This window comes from Nesoenas mayeri, assembly GCF_963082525.1.
Source record: "Nesoenas mayeri genome assembly, chromosome: 1".
Lineage (NCBI taxonomy): Eukaryota > Metazoa > Chordata > Aves > Columbiformes > Columbidae > Nesoenas > Nesoenas mayeri.
This window is the reverse complement of record NC_137541.1, coordinates 145,520,215-145,541,753: the sequence shown is the minus strand read 5'-3', so window position 1 is coordinate 145,541,753 and position 21,539 is coordinate 145,520,215. Positions and strand designations below refer to the sequence as shown.

The 21,539-nt window shown below is 38.4% G+C and overlaps 1 protein-coding gene across 1 annotated transcript in view; it reads left to right on the top strand.

Moving 5' to 3' along the window:
• Positions 1-2,792: 2,792 nt before the first annotated feature.
• The window catches only part of TSGA10 (testis specific 10), a gene marked incomplete at its 5' end in the record, with an annotated part of 31,428 nt that continues 12,681 nt past the window's right edge, over positions 2,793-21,539 (top strand). Inside the window, 11 exons of the mRNA XM_080363223.1 lie at positions 2,793-2,984; positions 6,529-6,738; positions 7,436-7,501; positions 8,880-9,080; positions 10,070-10,243; positions 10,416-10,493; positions 13,163-13,314; positions 14,739-14,854; positions 19,678-19,832; positions 21,036-21,091; positions 21,321-21,489. Coding sequence (XP_080219349.1) covers positions 2,793-2,984; positions 6,529-6,738; positions 7,436-7,501; positions 8,880-9,080; positions 10,070-10,243; positions 10,416-10,493; positions 13,163-13,314; positions 14,739-14,854; positions 19,678-19,832; positions 21,036-21,091; positions 21,321-21,489 — 1,569 coding nt within the window. The remainder of the gene's footprint in view (positions 2,985-6,528; positions 6,739-7,435; positions 7,502-8,879; positions 9,081-10,069; positions 10,244-10,415; positions 10,494-13,162; positions 13,315-14,738; positions 14,855-19,677; positions 19,833-21,035; positions 21,092-21,320; positions 21,490-21,539) is intronic.

The following is a 21,539-nucleotide window of genomic DNA, read 5'->3' as shown; positions in this document are numbered from 1 at the left end:
GCTATGCTATAAGTCATAAACCTGATATCTGAAAGTTTAAATTTCATAGATAAGAGTTACTCAAAAACCTCCCAAGATGAAACCAAGTAGAGAAATAATGAAAATATCTATGAAGGCAGTGCTCATAAGTATTTATATCTAAATTAAGGGAAAAAAGTGTTTTACTGATAATTTTGTACAAGATTTTACAGTTCATCCATTTTTAAATGATTTTTTTTGATTATTTCTAACATTTCATTTGGTTTTGCCTCTAGCATTTCAGTCATACACACCTGTAAGGACAACAGGTATTATGATCATCTTCAAAAGCAAGATTAAAGAGAATAAAAGCACAGAGACTGCATTCTCACTACACAGAGCTACTTAGCTAGGCTGTTGTGCTGGTACTGAGCCAGAAGCTGGTACATCCATCATGGCTGCTTGGCTTCTTTCCTGCAGGGCTCCCAGCCCAAGGAAGTGGAACAGCCTCATGGGGAAGGGTAATATTGTGAGAATGTAGTGGTTATGGATAGCTTTTCCTTAGGGTACAGAGCTGGAGTCCAGGTTTCTCACAACCGTCCAGATTAGCCAAGGCTTTCACTCAGCTACCTGGAAGAATCAGAGAATATCAGGTCGGAAGAGACCACAAGGATCATCCGGTCAAACCTTTCTTGGCAAAAGCACGGTCTAGACAAGATGGCCCAGCACCCTGTCCAGCTGAACCTTGAAAGCGTCCAACATTGAGGAATCCACCAGTTCCCTGGGGGAATTATTCCAGTGAATTATCGTTCTCATAGTGAAAAATTTCCCTCTTGTTTTCATCAGGGTACACTTGATTCCATCATCCGGATCACTTATGAAGATTTAAACAGCTTTGGGCCCAATATTGAGTCCTGGGGGACTCTGCTCGTGACAGGTTGCCCCTCATTTCACTCTTTCCCATGACTTTAGGATTATTTCTCCTAGTACTAGATTAATAATCCATTTTATTTACTGGAAAATCCTCCAATAATCTCTCTGGATTAGGCTTTTTTCCCCCACTGTTACGCAGCATCTATGTCCAGAAACATACTTTTCTTTTTCAATGTAGATTCAAGAATAATTAAGGTTCAAAACAGTTCTTTGGTTCAGCTTAACTCCTGACATGTAACTCTTCATTTTGAAGACCTGCCCTTCTAAATCATCCCCCATCTGTTGCTGTTCAGAATGTCTTCAGCCTCTTAAATAACTTTGGACCTGTTAACTAGAAAGAAACACAATAGTTGTATTCAAAGCACTCACAGTATCACAGTATCACAGTATGTTTGGGATTGGAAGGGACCTCAAAAGATCATCTAGTCCAATCCCCCTGCTGGAGCAGGAACGCCTAGGTGAGGTCGCACATGTCCAGGTGAGTCTTGAATGTCTCCAGAGAAGGAGACTCCACAACCCCCCTGGGCAGCCTGTTCCAGTGCTCTGTCACCCTTACTGAGAAGAAGTTTTTTCTCAAATTTAAGTGGAACCTCTTGTGTTCCAGCTTGATCCCATTACCCCTTGTCCTATCATTGTTTGCCAACGAGAAGAGCCTGGCTCCATCCTCATGGCACTCACCCTTTATATATTTATAAACATTAATAAGGTCACCCCTCAGTCTCCTCTTCTCCAAACTAAAGAGACCCAGCTCCCTCAGCCTTTCCTCATAAGGGAGGTGCTCTACTCCCTTAATTATCTTCGTTAGTTCCCTGCCCTTCTTGAACTGAGGGGCCCAGAACTGGACACAGTATTCCAGGTGCAGTCTCACCAGGGCGGAGTAGCAGGAAAGGAGGACCTCTCTCGATCTACTAACCACTCCCCATTGTAATACACCGCAGGATGCCATTGGCCTTCCTGGCCACAAGGGCACAGTGCTGGCTCATGGTCATCCTGTTGTCCACCAGGACCCCCAGGTCCCTTTCCCCTACACTGCTCTCTAATATGTAATTTCCCAACTTATACTGGAACCTGGGGTTGTTCCTGCCCAGATGCAGGACTCTACACTTTCCCTTGTTAAATTTCATCAGGTTATTCCCCGCCCAACTCTCCAGCCTGTCCAGGTCTCGCTGGATGGCAGCACAGCCTTCTGGCGTGTCAGCCACTCCTCCCAGCTTAGTGTCATCAGCAAACTTGCTGATAGTGCACTCTGTTCCCTCGTCTAAATTGTTAATGAATATATTGAATAATACTGGCCCCAGTACTGACCCCTGAGGCACTCCACTAGATACTGGCCTCCAACTAGACTCCGCACCATTGACTACCACTCTCTGGCTTCTCTCCTTAAGCCAGTTTGCAACCCACCTCACTACTCTATTGTCTAGACCACACCTCCTCAACTTAGCAACTAGGATGAAAGTTGATCTGAAATGAGTGGCAACCCAGTTTGAAAATAAGCCGTTTTCCGCCCCCCTCTGCATGCGGCCTGTCAGCCAGTTCCCCACCCACCGCAGAGACCACTTGTGCAGCCCCTAACGCCTCATTTTCCCCAGGAGCCCGTGAGACACCGCATCCAAAGCTTCGGAGACGGCGATGCGCCTCCCGCCTTTGGAAAGCTCGGCCCCACCGCGGGGCCGCTGCTGGCGCAGAGCCCGGCGGGCCGTTCCCAGAGCTGACGAGACGTGTGGGCGAATGCCCGCGCTGGGCTGCCCCTTCCCGCCGTCCCGGCCGGCTGAGAGCGGCGGTTGGAGCGGGCCGTTGCCAGGGAGCGCGGAGGGAGGCAGCGGTTGGGGCGGGGAGCGGGCGCGGCGGAGGGTGAGTGCGCGGGGCAGCGGCGGGCGCCTCACTTGGCCCGGGCACCGGCCATGAGCGCCCGGCGCTCCCCAGGGCGCCGCGGAGGGAGAGCGGAGAGTCGCCCCAAGGTAGAGACCGGCGGGGATTTGCCTCGGCGCCCCGACCGGCTGCCCCGGGGGAGTCGGCGCGGAGGGGTGTGGGCCGAGCGGTGCGGAGGGCGGCGGTGCAGGTGTCAGGTGCGGGTGCTGTGTGCGCTGTGGAGAGTAAGGAGGAAAGCAGCGCCTGAAATGTTTGATCACTGAAGTACTTGGAACTCAAAAGCACTGTTGGGGACTTAATCAGTCCAAAAAGTTTCCTAACTCCGAGTTCTTCAGTGCTGCGTGAAACTTAGAGTGGGCTTAGTGTGAAGTTTTGTCACAGTTGCAAAGGGGTTTGCATGATTGCAGTTTGGAGGATGATGGTGAAATGTGCCAACAGCTGTAGTTAAATCTCACCACTTCACAGCAAGCATAAATAGTAGTTATTTTAGGAAATATTATCTTTCAAAAAGTTCTCTTCCATAAATTGAGTAAAAGTAGTGTTGGGAGTGAGCAAATACTATGTATTCTGTCTGTAAATTTGAGTCCCCAATGCTCAGCGAGGTACTGAATATTAGGATGGGATTCACCTCATCTGTCAATGGTGATGATGACTGTAATAGACATTTAGGCTGTCGTTATTGTCAGAGATACTCCCAGGGCATGATTAATTTAGGAAATGCCTAAAATTGATCGTGGGAATCACTTTCTAGAAATTCGTCTTTATAGGTACCCCAAATTAAGTCAGCTTACTCTAAACAAAACTATCACTTATATTGGTGCTTAAAAACACCTGGAGACTGACGGTCATACTAATACTTGGTGACCAGAGATTGGATTCAGATGAAGGTGAATGTGGTGGGGAATCATAGAACAGAATCATAGAATCATTTCGGTTGGAAGAGAACCTCAGGATCATCGAGTCAAACTATAACCTAACCTAACTCTAGCACTAAACCATGTCTCTAAGAACTTCATCTAAATGCCTTTTAAACACCTCCAGGGATAGTGACTCCACCACTTCCCTGGGCAGCCTGTTCCAATGCCTGACAACCCTTTCTGTGAATAATATTTTCCTAATACCCAATCTGAACTTGGCGTGACTTGAGGCCTATATATAGAGAGAGCAGAGTTCTGTGGTAGTGATGAAAAGCCTCCAGCACCTTGGTTTTGTTCCATTGGGCAGTTAAGCAGATGATGAAAGGAGATACATACACAACTTTATGGTTGTGATTATATAACTCATCGAACCAGCTGCTCTAAATTTCCTTGAGACTCTTGAATCTGAGCATGAAGAGAAACTGTTGTGGTTATTCTGATGGTAATAACTTCCTGCTGGTGGGTAACTGAATGTTCATATTCTGTTGTTAGACCTGTGGGCTACTTCCCATATGACAAGAGCAGACTCTGCACCGTGAGGCACTGGTCTACTTGACACTCACCCTGCCTTACTGTGTCTCATTCGTCTTTCACTGAGGGACTCATTCTGGCGACCCTCCTTTATCATAGTCATTCTGAAGAAAGCTGCCAGAGAGGACTCCATCTTTTCCTTCCTATCTTATATTTCAAAGTGTTTGTGGCTTTGTAAGGAAACATAAGCAGCAGTGCTGTGAATTGATGATAACTAGCTCTATATCCTTATGTTCAGCTCAGCTGAACAGAATTTGAACATTTAAAATATTTCTGGTCTTGCTCTATGTTTGAGAAGGTGCTAATTGATAGAGAAGATACATAAGTTATAATATGTCCATGTTTCTTATTATCATGTATTTCATTATATAGCTGAAATACAAAAAGATGGTTTTCTGCATCCTGTTGTGCCTAGGTACTTGAATGGTAGCATTCTCCTCCCCTGTTAATATTGCTGGAATAAGCTGTCATGAGCTAGAGCAGAATGCAGTAACATGACAAGTTGTTTGTACTTCATGATTTTTTAAAGTATTTTTTGGTAGTGGGGTATTGGGTTTTGAGTCTACGAAGCCTTAAGTGATCAGTGATTTTGTCTGCTTACAGACCACTTTCATTGTATTGCATTGTTAGCACAATTGTAATTAGTTACTGTGCTCTAATTATATTTCCCGTTGGTATAAAGTGGCGTAAATTGCTAAAATGGTATCTTCTATGAAGAATGCTTAATTTTGTAATCTTAAGATGGTATCTCTAAGTGCTTGCCAGAACTTTCTCGGTTATCCAAAAGAAGTTGAGGTGGGAAAATCATAGACTCATAGAATCATTTAGCTTGGAAAAGACCCTTAAGATATGATACAGGTTGGCTGTATGAAGCAAGAAAACCACTTTGAGTATAGTCAGTTACTTGAGGCATGAGGGTGTAGATGTGATTTGGACTTGACAATTTTGTCATTCTAAGTGTTTGTACATTCAGATACACAGTAGGATTTAGCCTCCCTGCCCTTCATTAGCACTCTTCTTCCTACCATGTAAAGCAGGCATCATTGTGAACTTCCTCCAGTAACAGCAGAGCTGTATTTTTCACATATTTTATAACTTGATGTACAGATGCTGTCTCTGCTTACCTTTGTGGATACTTTCTGTGGTGTGCTTTTGTTGTTGCCGTCATCGTTGCTGGAGGTTGGTTGATTGGTTGGTTGGTTTTGGGTGTGTTTTTTGGTTATTTTGTTTTGTTTTAAATTTTCGCTCAACCAATCCACAATTATCATGTTTTCAGGTTTATAACTGTGTCTTGTTATTAATTCAGTAGCATTAGCTGTACCAGGCTTGATCAAAACATAAAAATAAAAATCAATGAAAATAACTTCATTATTTTTTCACTGACTCTCCTAATATATTTGTATACCCATTGAACAGAAAAAAAGTGGCAAAATTAACTACTACAGAGTGTCACAGGACAGAGGCCACCCAGAAAGCCCTATTTTACAAAGCATCTTTCAGGTCTTTCTAAATAATTCAAGATGCACTGCTAGGAGTGCCTGAAGAAAACTCTCTATTAGAATGAAGTGAATCTCGCAGAATTCAGTATTCAGTGATACTGATTTCTCATGCATTACAGGATCAGCCTCTGCAAGCAACGGAGTTTCTGCATTGTACTGTATTCATACAGTGATTATGCTGGGATTTTAGAAATCTGAGGTCTCAGAAAACAGAAAAGCTGTAGGAGGCTGTAATGCTCCTATGGACTAAGACATTACAATATGTTGATAGTACCAAAATAGTTAGCAACTTCTGGTTTCTTACAAGAAGGCTGTATAATATTTTTTTGAAGTCAACATTGTTTCATGGAAATTATTAATATTTTATTAATTGATGAATTAGTATTAATAAATGATCCATTACATTTCTGCTGGCCTCTGTGATTTTATGTGTGAATGATACAGGCCCAACTCAAAAAGGATGATTGAAGGGCATTCCTAAGGTCTAACAGAACCACAGTGAGTGAGTTAAGGGTGTTGGAAACTTGAGACTAGGCCTGGAGAGACATTTCCTCTCACAGTACTATTGGAGAATAACTGTAGCGGCAGCCCAGCTAGAGATAGTTTTTAGCATAAACAATAAGGATCGGATTCTGTTGTCCAGAACTCTTCAAAATTAATCTGTATTAATCTGTTCAAAATGGTGCTAGTAGTGTGCATATTCTTCGTTTGTGAATAACGTATACTGATTTTTGTTTTGTTAAATTCCTTCTTCTTATTAAATACTTCCTGCAAATCCTTGAGGAGAACATAAAATACTTTCTTCTGTCTTGTCCTCACAGATTGAAGACCTGAAGAACATAAACTATGAGCTAAGGCAACATGTCATGCAACTGCTTGCTAAGAAGCAAGTGGTGGAAAGTCAAGTGGATAGGTTAACTTGTGAAAATGATCATCTGTGTAAAGAACTGGCTATAATTGGCGAACTATCTGAGCAGCTGGAAGAAGAATTGCTCTTGAATACTGCTGATAAGGACCTTGAGGAAGCAAAGGTATCTACTTACTAGAATTAATATTTTAATGTTGATTGCTAATATTATGGGGACCTTTTGTTGTTGTTGTTGTTTGTTTTTACATTTTGGGCTGAATTTGTAGTTTTCATCTCTATTTTGAAGAATATTTGGTGAGATGAAGGAGTAGGTTCAGGCCAGGGTGGTAATTTTAAAGTATAGAATGATTCAAGGATTAAAATAATACTTGCAGTTGGAAATAATGTAATTCAGTGAAAACTGTTTTTCATTTCACAGGATAATGGAAAATTGCATTCTGTGCTATGCAATTACATTATTTAGTAGTAGCCAGATGGGAGAAAGCATATTCTTTGTTTGCCATTAGTGTAACTGCATATTTATCTCATAGTTATAGTCAAACTATCCCTGTTTTCAAAAGTTCCTTGGTAAGACAGTTCTGAGAAAAGGTATCCCATGCTTCCTTTTTCCTTCACTCACCTGAGAGTAACTCAACTGTTACTGTTTTTTCTAATCCTGGACTGCATCTGAAATAAAACTTTTAACTGATTCTCTTCTAAATTAAGTTTATTGTTACTAAATAGTATGTTTTCAGCCAAGTTGAACTAGAAAACATACAATATTCTCCTTTGGACTAGAACAATAGAGCTAAAATGCTGGATTTGCAGTCATTATTATACAAAATTAATGCATCTCTTGCTGTCATTTTTTTTTGTGGTAGATTCAAATTCGACACCAGCAGAAAGAGATAAAGAAGCTGGAACACACGGTGAAAACACTGAAGTCTGTGAGTTAAACATGCATCCTTAATATATATGCAGTTATGAAAACAGACCATTTCCACATGAAATTAATACTTGTACAAGTGAATTTCGTATGCTTTATTTTCACTGATAACAGACAAGATATAAAATGGATAAACATATCTGTTTTCATTTGTAGTTCTTTGTCTCTAGATGGATGGGAATTTGTTTCTGTTTTGCAACTAACCTGTAATGATTTTGGTTTGAGAATCTTTTTTTATTTTTTTTCCTACAAAATTGCATGCGACTGTTTTGAATACATTGTAAGTCACTTGCAAACCAGAAAGAAGTAACAGTGTTTCTTTAAAAATTATATCTTAATATTCTGTTTTCCTTAAGGTGTAATGATACTGTTGGAATATTTTGAAATGTATACAAGGATGTAATTGTAGAAATATTTGCCAGTGGTAAATTTAACTTAAATTAACATTTGAATTTATTAAGTGGACTCATTCACCTGCTTCCAGTATAAATTGATAGGGAATTGTTAATGTGTTCAAGATAATAATTTCTTCCTGTAATTTAAAGATTTGCCTCTAATTTCAAGGGGATGGGAGGGGTCATATTTTTCTTTCCTGCATATTATAAAATGTTTGAACTTATGCCACAATCCTGCAAAGAACCCTCTCTGGTAAAAAAAAACACTGACCATTTAGAGCTTACTGCTTAATTACCCTGGAAACACTTTGATCCTTCAGCCAGAAAGCCTAGTATTTGAGAGCTAGATTCACTTAGAAATTTAGGTGATTAATTTATACATTTTCAGGAATCTAAAGACCTACTTCTGCATGCATCCCAACAAAAATAATAAATTTACAGAGTTTAGTATTCCCTAGGTGCTTAAACTTTCAGGAGTCCAGATACTATCTATCCAGATAGATAGTAATGGAGAGGGATTTCATGTGCAATTTTGAACTTTGGAATTGGCCCCTACGTAACTTCCTGGATTTCAACTATATTTACATGCACATTATTTCAATTTCAAAAATTCACCTTTTCATGGATTTTAAGCAAACCTATTGGCCTAATTTCTTTCTTATTTAAAAATTAATTAGATATGCGAATACAAACCTACTTTTTGAACAGATATATTTCAAGATAATTAACATTTAGCTTTTATGTAATTTTCTGTCCTGTTAGATGCATTTTAGAAAGACATTCAAACATATTCTGCAATATAACAAAAAAGAGAAAATATAGACAGTCAGAAGTTACTTTAAAGCATTACATGAATATTTATTTTGATTAGATATGTGCTTCATCTTCGTTTTGAAGAGTATGTTTATCCATCTTCAGTTGAAGTCTCTTTCATTACAAAAGTTCTATTTCAGTGAATGAATTCTCTCATTTTTGCAAATGCAGGTTATTATACAAACAGAAGCTGAAATAAATGAAGGGAAGTCACCGTCGAGGCTTGATGCCTTTATTAAGACATTGGAAGAGGACAGAGACTACTATAAGCGTCACACTGAGAATTTGCTGAAGGTACTTAGAAAAACATTTTCAAGTCCTGAGCAAACGTCTACTTGTGGCAGCATGTCACAAAAACTTCCATCCATCCAGGTGAGCTTGTGAAAACATTTTGGAAGAGGAGAAATGCATTTTTTTAAATGTTGGTTTATATTATGCTGAACTACCAAAGCCATAATTACCAGGAAGAAAAATTAATATATTGTAAACAGAAGGATGCATGTGATGGGAATGGGCCAGTAATGTGAACTTAACTGCCCTGTTACACTGTGTGTATGTATATCACTGTATATCACAAGTGCTTACATTTTAAGTAATTATTAACATGGCTGTCAGTAGCATTTGTAATAGACATTTTCTGCTCAAAATAATGTATTTTAGTGTGTTCAGTGTATTTTAGAAAACGGTATGTATATCTGGTCTCTACTACCAAGAAATATATATGTAAAGTCTTGACTATCTAGAAGTTGCTAGGTCGAAGGCTAAATAAATCTTCTATAGAAATTTCCAAACCAGTTATAATGAGAAAGCATATCAAGTTTTGTTTCTCTACTTTAACCTTATGTCACCTTATTCTTTAAGAGAGCGTGTTCTGATGCAGAGATTTTGAAAATATTGAGAGAACGTGAAGAGCTGAAGTCGACGCTGAAAAAATATGAGCGCCATGTGGCAGAAATTCAGGGTAACATCAAAGTTTTAACAGCTGAGAGAGACAAAATTGTCAGTCTTTATGAACGGGTAATTTTATTTATGTTTGTATGGTTAATTAAAATAAATTAAGGTCTTGTGCAAGGAAGAAATCCTGGTTCTGCGTAAAACAGAAAAAAATGCAAAGCATTGATTTAAAACATAGAAAAAAGTCTTGGACATTCAGGATTTGAATCTGTTAGTGAAATACAAACTTGCAAGTGCTGTCCTGAGTTAAGAATGTTTTCCTGAATCAAAGAGTATATGCACAAATCATTACTTCGTCTTTAATACTGCAGAGTTTTTGGGATGCTCTGCATTACCAGCTATATGTCACAGTAATATGTTACATAATCTATTCCATCTTTTTGTTATACTGCTGTTTTTAAAAACAGGCACAGGAAGAGATTTCCCGACTTCGTCAGGAAGTGATCAAATGCCCTAGGAGTCCTAAAAGCACCATGACAGCTCAAGCTATATTAAGACATGTGGAGATAGAAAGGGATATAGCACTGTCAGATTTCCAAAGGATGACTACAGAACGTGACAGCCTCAGGGAGCAGTTAAAGGTTTGATTTTTCCCTCCACCCTGCCAAGGTTATTTTAACATGAAAACTATTTAGTATTGTAATTAAAGTTGCTAAAGATTTCTACTCTAATACCGAGAGTTAATCGCATTGCACGTCTGTGGTGAGGCTGAACTTGTTCTATCTGTGGTTTTGTTCTTGTTATTCGATACAGATTTCTCAAGAGACTGCATTTAATGAAAAGGCTCATTTGGAACAGAGGATTGAAGAGCTAGAAACTACTATTAAAAATGTAAGGGTAAATAAATATTTGTGGAACTGTAAATGTAATACAGGTGATGTTCATGGTTAATACTGCAGGACCAACCTGTCTGCTTCCTATTGTGGAACAACAAGCTGAGAGCATTTACCAAGACTGTAGCAAGGCTTTTGACACTGTTACCCACAGTGTTCTTGTGTCCAGGTTCAGATGTTATGGTCCAGATGGGTGGGCAGCTGGATGGGGAACAATGTGATTGGATGGTCAGTCTTATCAGGTAGAAATTAATGGGTTGTATGTGGCCTAGAAAGTGTTAACATGGAGCACGAAAAGATTTGTTCTGAGGCCCGTCCTCTTTAACATCTTTATTAGTTGCCTGAAGGAGAAAACAGAATGTGTGCTCATAAAGTTTGCAGATTACACCAAATTAGAGAAAACTGTTGATATACTCAAGAGCAGGGCTGTCAGCCACAGTGACCAAGACAGGTAGGAATAATGGACAATGGGAACCTTATGAAGTCCAACAAGGATGAATGCCAAGGTATGAATTTAGGATTGATTAGGTCTGATTTTAGGCACCAATACAAGTTGGGGACCAATGGCTTTGGGAGTAGCTCTGCTGAAAAGGCCCTGGAGGTCCCTTCTGTACAGCAAGCTGTACATAAGCCGTGGTGGCAAAGAAGGCCAAGAGTGTACTATGCTGTGTGAACAGGACACAGGCAGTAGCTCAAGGGAAGTGATTGTCTCCTTTACTGAGCACTTCTTAGACCACATCTGGAATTCCACATCCAGTTTTGCCACCATGGTAGAAGAAAGACATTGCCAAACTGGAGCAAGTTTAATGGAGGGCTCCAAGGATACTCAGGGCTGGAACATTTTCTGTATGAGAGGAGGCTGGTGTAATTGGGCTTGTTTCACCTGGAGCAGAGGTGGCTTAAGGGGGACCTAAGTCCTACGTGCCAGTAGTCGTCAAGAAGTCATAAACAGGCTTTTCACAGCAGTGCATGGTGGAAGGATGAACAACAATGGACATCAGTTGAAATGAGAAGGGTTCAAGCTGAATATAAGGAAATACTTATGTCCCATGAGGACAGTCAAGCAGTCTTCAGCTTTGGAGATTTTCAAGACTGGACTGGACAAAGCCCTGAGGAACTTGACCTCAGAGCTGGCCCTGCTTTGAGCAGGAGTTTAGACTAGAGACCTGGAGTCCTTTCCAATGTAAATTATCTTATGATTGCATATTGTTAAAACCTGATGCTCCAAAACCAAATGTAATTGTCCTGTTTTGGCAGTTCTTATTTAATATGGGTTAAGTTACTTGTGTGTGCAGTTGTTTGTGAACATATGACCCTAAAATAGAAAATGAAAACATTAATAAAATGAATATAAATTTTAAATATATGTACAGTCCTGGTAGAACTTCATTTTTAAATAGATTAACATTGATTTCTGTAGTGTATCTTTCTTCTAGATCTTGTGTTTATAAATTCTGGTTCATTTTCTTTCTCCTCCAGCCTTTTAAATCCCACCATGCTTAAAAGCATAGTTCCAAGTATTATAATATTAAACTGACTGCGTCTGTGGTGAAGAATAACACTATAGGCTCAAATAGCACAGAGCACTCTGAGCAGTAAATTAGCTTTTATCACGCACTTGACATGTGATGTGTAGTGAATACTGGGAACAGTCCTCATTTAGGTACATCATCTTATTTCTTCAGTTCATTTCATAGTCTTAGAGGGCTATACATCAATATTCAATTTATGGCACTAGTATTGAAAAAGCTAATGCATACCAAAGGCTTACTGACTTGCTCTTCAGCAGTCTGATCTTGATTATAGTAGCACAGGAATTAGTACTGAAAGAGCTGGTAAAGGAGGAGAAGGATGAGGTGAGAATTTTTTACCTTAAAACAGCTGTTTCAAACAATTTAGAAAGGACAGTTCTTTACATGTTAAGTGTAAAGATTTTAATAATGAAAGGCAGCTTTCTTTAACTGTATATTTCAAACTAACTTTGCTGGAGACTGTGAAAGAGTTTCTGGACCTGTTGTCCTGGTCCTGATCTAAAGGTCTCATTGTGGTAACTTTGTCATATAGTGCTTTAAGCAAATGCTTTACAGTGAATTCTCTAGCCAGTTGTTGGCATAGCTATAAAACTTAGTAGAGGCCTAAATCCATCATTGGTAGTGTTGTATCCCGAACTGTGATTTCTCCCTTCCTAGACTCATAATAATGTTTTCAGTTATGTTACTTTGCAGTGAAAACTGTTAATGCTGATCAATGCTGAACATTTTTGCCCTTGGGCATAATTACCAGCCTAAAATTTACATTAATAAATTAAAATATTCTCAGAGATCTGAAACACAGGAAATTGATTGTCACAGGATTACAGAATGTTAGGGATTGGAAGGGACCTCAAAAGATCATCTAGTCCAATGCCCCACCGGAACAGGAACACCTAGATGACGTTACACAGGAATACATCCAGGATGACCTTCAACAGAAGTAAAAATCACATTTCAGCTCTTTGACAACTACCCTCAGTAGACTTGGAGTCAGGCCCTGTGCAAATGAAATAACTGGATGTTTATCTTCAGTGAAATATTCATACTAAACCCAGAGTAGAACTTGAATTAATAGGAGAAATTCTATGTGTAAATAAGGTGCTTTTTGGCATTTAATGTTTAATTATATTTGTAGTTAGATAGTGAACAGTTGGAACAGATGTCCAAAGTGATGCTAATGAAAGACACCATTAATTCTCTGGAAACTGAGATAAAAACATTGGCAAGAAGAGCACTGGACTCTGAAACTGAGCTGAACCGACGGGAAGCTGAATATGTTTCACTTAGGTAAGTAAAGGTATATAATTGCTTTAGTTTGACAAGTAACATCAGCCTATGTTCATTTGTTTTCATAACTGTTATATAGCTCAAAGGGAAAGGAATTTATGATAGTTGTTCTTATGAACCACTCTTCTTTTTGGAAGTAGATTGTTTTCCTCATTGCTTATTTATATGTAAATGTTCTTGGCTGTTGATATCATGATATGCTGAAAACTATCTTTAGTGAAGAAGTAAAATTCACTCAGAGTTAGGGGCTTTCTATTAGAAACAGCAGGGATTTATGTTTTTAGGGTGAATTGTGTATGAATTAATTTTTTTTTTCACTTTTTATTGTTGTTTTTATAGAGACAAGCAAATGCATAAACTGATGAGTGTCACATGTAGTTAGTTTCAAACATCCTTTTCTTACTCTTGGAGGCTTTTCATGAGAAGAAATAAAACCGAAGCCTTGCATAAGGTTTATGGCCTCCAACTGGAGTTCCTAACCATATTCAGAAGCATGTAGTGGGACTGGACTCAATTGGAGCTTTTAGGGAAGAAAGCATAGATCAGTGAGTGCAAGATAAAAAAGGATAATTTACTGACTAGAGGGAATGATCAAGCATGCGTGAAGTTTGTGCAGAGAGATAAGACAGACTAGATCGCAGACTGAACTAGGCTACAGATTGAACAGACTACAAGAGAAGATACTATGGCTTTTTCCTTTTGTATTTCCTTAGGCAAATATTCTCCTAAACCTGTTCTCCTAAACCTTTTTGTCCTTACAAGTGACTGGTGTAGTCAATGCCTAGGTTTTGTAGGTTTATTTGTTAGATTTTGACTGGTGGGAGTGCTGGGTGCGAGCGTGCAATATTGGGCTGGCCCACAATACCTTTCTAAGGACATTGTGGTTTCTAAAGTAACATAAACTCCTCTGCAAATGCAGTCCCAAATTATTGCTGCTCTATAATAAGTTGTCAGATTTATGAATGCTGTAAAAAATAAGTTGTTGAAGATTAGTTGCTGCTACTAAAATACCTTTTTCTTCCTGCCTCCTCTCAGACAGGCTGATAGTTCTCTTCAGTTTCAGTTTGAGACTCATTAATATTGCTACATGATTTGAATGTATGACTTGGATATAATTTGAAATAGGTCAAGCATTCCAATGTATGCCCTAAGTGATTATTTTTATTGTAATAATTTTTGATAAGTTCTTACGTTCTTTACATTGTAAAGAATTCTTCTTACTTTTCTGTGATTCTTTGTAGGAGTATTCAGACTTTAAAATCTAGAGATTAAGATTAACATTAATAAAATATCTCAAATAATCTAAAATATACAGAAGAATAATGCTTTTTTGTAACTTCTGCAATTTTAGTGGCATTTCAAAAAGGAAAAAAAAAATATATGTAAACTTCTGAATTCTCTTGTTAATGCTTCTGCTTTTCCAGTTTATTGAATGAAAAGACAGAACAAAGTCTTTCAGAGACTCAGCGAAACCTTATTAAGACAGAATATGAAATGCAACTTACCCAAGAGAAAGTTATGCTTTTAGAAGAAAAAATTGGTGAGTGACAGATACAGATTTGTAATAAAATTCAATAGGTTAATTGTTATATTACCACTTTTTTCTTTTTTTTTTTCCTTATAGGTTGAAAGAAAAAAATGTTGAATGCAAATAAATACACTGTTAGCAGTTTTAACATTTCAAGTGCAAAACATCTGTTTTCTTTCGTTATTAGAAGGTTTTTGCATTTTAGAATTATGCAATAAAGCTCTTGAAATGAAGTTTTAGTGATATTGCACAGTGTCAACTGAACAATGTGTGTTGGTACCAATGTAGAGTATCCAAGTATATCAGTTATATTTATGATCCACTAAGGCAGTGGTAGCACCTCTCTGCATCATAAGATGATGATTATGATGATGGAGCCAGGAAAACATCCTTTTAAATATATATGCTATATTGTAGGTTGCACCTTTTTAATATTATGAGAGTAAAGGAGGTGGATACAGGAATTATTATTCCTGTAGTCCCAAGGGATATGTTCTTACTTCCAAAATTACAACTGTATTGTGTTACAAGTCATATTTTCTGTAGGTGCAGTTGATGTAATCTGTTCTCAAATGCAGTGCTGAATTTGTGAAGGGAAAATAAAGCTAAGCTATAGCTAATGGCATCTAATGCTAGAGCTGCCTTATGCTGCTAAAGTCCTTGTGTTTTGTTTTAAAAGTTGTATACCCCAGTACAGTAAAGCAGGGGCTTAATGTTTGATAGGCACATCAGTGTTGTTGCATGTTTTTGATGATTTCCAGGCAATGTGTCCAAATTAGGCATATTTAAGTCTCAAAAAAAAAAAAATTCATTTCAGCTGAATAGACACTTCTCAGCATTTGGCATCTGAGGTCTCATATCATCTGACTGAAGCAAGTTCCAATCTAGATTCATGAGGATTTTTCATTACTGTAAGGCAAATCCAGTTAAAAAATCTTGAAATTAATGAAGACTGTCTGTATTGTGCTACTATCTTGTCACCACAGGGATAACAGTGGAAAATGCCAAAGGAAAGGAACTACATTGCAGGTGTGGGGAGAAAATGTTCTGAGAGAACAAAGTTGAGAGGTTTTAACTGCAGCATCAATAAGGAAAGGATACTGAGATCACAGTTTGGATGAGGCACCATAATCCTAGTGAAATAGGTAGAAGTGAAGTTAATAAAGAGCCAGGAGATAAGTGAATGGTAGGGATATTGGCTGGATGAGAATTTGCAATGAAAAGGATTGTTGTCAGAGGAGACTGTAAGTGTGAAACAGTGAGACTGGGAGTCAGTGAAAGAAGAAACTGTGTGGATGTGGCAGCAGGGAAAGCTGGGGCAACACAGGAAATCAGAGACACAAAATTAATAAAGTTAGGGGAGGGAGTGAAGAAGGATCAGAGACATCCAGTGAGGATAGCTCATATAAAGTGGTTAAAAAGACTGGAAAGATTCTTAAAACTGGATAAAACTAGTTCAGAGATTGTGGGTAGGACTTGGAGCTATTGGGCATGCAGAATGTCTAGAACCTATGAGCAGCTACACATAGAATATTTAGGACTTGGACAATGAAGCTGAAAGCAGGAGAAAGATTGGAAGCAAAAGGAGATTGAGGTGGAAAATGTGGATTTAGGAATTTGGGAAACTGGGACTTGGGACTGACCAATTTGGGAAACCAAGACTTGGGACTGACCAAGGTGAAGAGAAAGGAAGAGCAGCTAATGATATCTTTCTTCTTGGAGACGTAGAACTGCAGAAGATAGAAAGTGTGTGTGCCCACTAGAGAACCTTTTCACTTTTGGAGTCTGGAATGGAACTTGGGATTTCAAAGTCTTGAATTACCTTCTTTTGTCAGCAAAATAATGTAAACTTGGCAAAGTGTCTCTTTCCAGTGCTTGTCTGCAGAGAGAACAGCTGTTTAGTGCCCCGATGGTTTGTCTTCTATGTCATGTCACACATGATGGGAATCTAAATTGTGCTTTTTGTTTTTCACAAAAGTAACTTATTTCAGAGACAGACACTAAGAAGCTGGGAATGCCAGTGTTAAGGTGTCTGTACTACTTAATGAATAAACCCCAGTGTTGGGGTTTTTTTAACTTATGGGATTGTTTTTAATTACACTATCATGTGGTGTTTTTCTGTAGGATCCTTGCCGCAACTTTTGCACAGTATTTTAGGGAGTAAATCACTGTTGTCTAGTGAAGCAACTTGTCTGTCACATCTTCTCCTTAGCCGAAAATACAGTGAATAAAGCAGGTAATTGCAGAAAGAGAAATAATGCACTATTTAAACTGTTGAATATTATTATGCAGTATTTTATACTGTTGCTGTCTGCACATTAGAACTTTGAGGTGGTGCACAACCAAACTTTTCAGAATTGCTCACTATTTTATCTGTTTGCAGAGTGCCTCATTTGAGACTTTAGTTACTAATTTTCAGAAATGTTGAGCACTCACAGCTGTGGCAGCACTCCATCATTGTTTTTTTGTCATTTAATACTTTCTATCTGGAAAATTTAGGTCACAGATTGTACATTCAATATAATCAGATAGCATTTTCAATTCATTTTCAATCTTTGTGCTTCCACTCCTCCTCTGCAAAATGGTAAAAACACACCCTTGCTTAGAATCGCAGAATAGTTGAGGTTGGAAGGCATCTCTGAAGGCCATCTTGTCCAACCTCCCTTCTGAAGCAGTGCCACCCGTAGCCGGTTGCCTGTGACAGTGTCTAGATGGCTTTTGAATATCTCCAACGAAGGAGACTCCACAACCTCCCTGGGCAACCTGTGCCAGTGTTGGGTCACCCTCACAGTAAAAAAAAAAGTGCTTCCTAAACTTCAAGGAAACCTTCTGTGCTTTAGTTTGTGCCCATTGTCTCTGGTCCTGTCACTGGGTACTACTGAAATGAGCCTGGCTCCGTGCTTTTTGCACTCTCCCTTCAGGTATTTATATACAATTACGAACCCCTCTGAGCCTTCTCACAGCTGAACAATCCCAGCGCTCATCTTTTCCTGATAGGAGAGGTGCTCCAGTCCCTCAGTCATCTTCATGGACCTTTGCTGGACTGTCTCCAGTATGTCAGTGTCTCTTGTACTGAGGAGCCCAGAACTGGGCCCAGCACTCCAGGTGTGTCTCACCAGAGCTCAGTACAAGGGAAGGATCACCTCCCTTGACCAGCTGTTAATACTTTCCTTAGTGCAGCCCAGTGTTCTACACAGCAAGGGCACATTAGTGGCTCATGTTCAATGTGATGTCCACCAGAATCTCAGCTTTCCTGTGAAGCTGCTTTCCAACTTGTGTAATGGTGCCTGGAATTGTTTGTCCCCGGGTGCAGGACTTTGCGCTTCCCTTTGTTGAACTTTGTGAGGTTCCAGTCTGCCCCTTTCTCCAGCCTGTCAAGGTCCCTCTGGATGGCAGCACAGCCCTCTGGTGTATCAGCTACTCTTCCCAGATTTGCATTATCAGGAAAATTCATGGCGGTACAGTCTGCCCCATCATCCAGATCATCAATGAAGCCATAAACCAGAACTGGACTTCGTATTAACCCCTGGGGCACATCACTAGTTACCACCCTCCACCTAGACTTTGTTCCACTGATCACCACTCTCTGAGCCTGGCTGGTCAGCCAGTTTTCAATCCATCTCGCTGCTCATCCAGCCCTTATGTCAACAGTTCATCTCTGAGTATCTTATGGGAGTGTCAAAGGCCTTATTGAACTCAAGATAGACAACATCCACTGCTCTTCCCTCATCTGCCAGGCCACTCATTTCATCATAGAAGTTTGTCACATTGGTCAAGCATGACTTCCCCTGGGTAAAGCCATGCTGACTGCTACTGATTACTTTCCTGTCTTTAATGTGCCTGGCAATGGTTTAGAGGATTAGTTGCTCCATCAGAGTTTTCTTTAGAGCCAGGTTTGAACACTGCCTTAGCAGGTTCCAGAACCATGCATACAAAAATATGGAGTGGAAATTTAAGCGCCTTTCATCTTGCGTTTTGAAATAGAGAGAAGTTCTGTGGAAAAAAAAAGAATGTGAATATATGCTATGATGTCCCTGAAAGACTGAGCTGCAGACCATTTTACTTTGGATGTTTTATCTCCTGGAAGTGGTTAATAAGTATCATTAAATTATCCCAATTACACTGATATTTAAGGAGTAATTTGCAGCCTGCATGGTTTTTATGAGATCTAAGGTTCACTGTAACAAGGGTTTCTGTGTTTCTCCTCTCTGAATACAATGCAGGCAGATCATAAAAGGATTAATTCTCTGACCATTTAAAGGTAAATGTAAGTATATAGCACTTTGCTAGCTAAATGAAGATAGGGAGAGACATCTTTTAGAATTTCATTTTGTAGTGAGCAGATTTGTTTTTTTCATTATTACCTTCGTAATTTTAAGTGGTGCTGAATTTTATAAATGCATTAGTCTTACTTTTGCATAAAGTTCATTTAAATAGATTTTAAAAGGATTTCATAAAAACTGGCTAATACCAGGATATCCATCTTTTATTTCATCAGTCATTACCCACTGTAGTCTACATATTACTTCTGTGCATTGCACTTCTGTTTAAGCCTTTATTGTTGTAATACCTGAGAAAGTTATTTTTTAATGATCTAAATATATGCTGTTTAAAGATAGATTTGGTTTGAGCCAAGTAACTTAATACCTCAATCTAAGGAAGAATGCAGTTCTATAAGTATTAGTTGTATTACTTATATGTCTTGAAACATGCTTCAGTGTTGTCTTGAAGGGAAGCTTTTGTCATGTTCTTTTATGCTTTAGAGGTGTATCAAAATATTTTTTATTTCAGATAGGTTGAATTAATAAAAATGAGTCCTTTCTGCTTGTGTCCAGATAACTTTTCAAGACAAAGTCTTCTACAAAAAGAGGAGATCTGTGCTTTGAAAGAAACAATTGCACAACTTGATAAAGAGAAGGCAACTTTGCAAGACTGTGTGGAAGAAGGAAGAGAGAAGATTGCTACTTTTGAGGAAAGCCTGGCAATTAAAGTATGTTTTAACATGTAAATAGTCACAAAAGATAAACAGGGAAAGGATCTCTTGGGTCATTACATTTATCTTAAATGGTATCTGCAACAGTGCTCAGTGCTGACCTAGTTCTGCTTCAGTTTCAAGGCAACAATAAAAGTCATGTTGACTTCAACAGCAGCAGGTTTGAACAGTGTTGAGCATCTCATGTTTGATGTTTTGCATGGTTTATACTTATCAAGAGAGGAGACTTAAAGTACTTTATTGATGCAGACAAAAGTAAATTAGCCAATAAAATATTTTGTTTATAGTAAAATTTTCCTAAATTCTTCCCTGATGTTAGACATGCAGGGTGCCAAAAATATTGCCGTTGTTGTCATGGAAGAAGCATCTGAAATATATTCTTTTCACCGTAAGGTACTAGTTTACTTATGAAAATGTTATCAGTTTATTGCACAGTATGATTTCAAACTATATAATGAAGCTGCTTAGTTCTTAGTTCTGAACCATTGTTTTCCACTTCAGCTTAAGTCATCTGGATATTGATTTAGGATAAACCGAAGAAGGTACTTTTTAAACGTTGTGATTGCTATCCCAAGAAGTTGAACTCATTTTAACAAAATCTTAAAGAAAAGATGTTGCAGGACTGGCTATAATCATCTTGCCATAAGCACTGACTTTGCATTTTAAAAACTGTAAACTGTAAAATGGTATCCAGTTTAGAGTCTCCAGTGGAACACATTTCCTTAGCCTATCTTTTCTTCATTTAATATCTGGATCCAAAGACAAGGGAGTGAAGTAATATACTTTGCACTACCTTCTTTTTGAATTGTAGTGATGGAATTCTTGTTTTATCAATTACAAACTACTAGGCTCTGGTACTTCATTCATTGTAGAAAAGCTGTGATAACTTCTCTAATAGATAGAAAACATCGTTTAGTTTTGGGAATGTGAGCCAAATGCTACCTTTAGAACCACAAAGGATTACAAAGGTTAATTAAAGCTATTATATTCTGCAGAAGATATCAATATTTGTTCCTTTATTTGCCAAATTAGATTATCAGAATTTTCAGCTTTGAACAGTACATGATGAAACTTGGAAAATCACAATCCATTTTTCATTAAATAGTTAAATTAACCAGCTAGCTGAATAAAAAGATTTTTTTTCCATTTGTACTGAGGAATGGTGAGAAGTTTCTTTTAATTTTCTATTTTTTTTTCAAGGAGAAAATAATTTCAGATTTGAAGATTCTGATTACTGAGTTGGAGCAGTCTACAAAGTAAGGATAAGATGTTAAGATTATTATTCAGTTTTGATTAATTTATAACATTAACTCAAAAATTTAATCATAGGATATGCTACTGTATAATTTTTTAAAAACCTCTATTAAATATTGAAATATTACAGATTTGTTTCATGACTTGCAAACTTAACCACTAGAAAAGCTATAATTTGTCTTAGGTTGAGCGGTATTTTCATACCTGAAGTATTTATTGTTTGCTGCGTAGAAAATCTGCTGAAGCACTCTGTATCTGTGAGAAAGATATCACCAGTTTGCATCAACAGCTACAAGAAACCAACAAAGAACTTGCACAGACTAACAAGAACAGAGAATCATTAGCTCAGGAGAATGACAGGTTACAAGAGCATCTTTGTAATATTAAGCAAGAAAATCAGGTATATTTGTACAGAGAACCTTTGAATAAAAAGGAAAATTGTGTATTTTT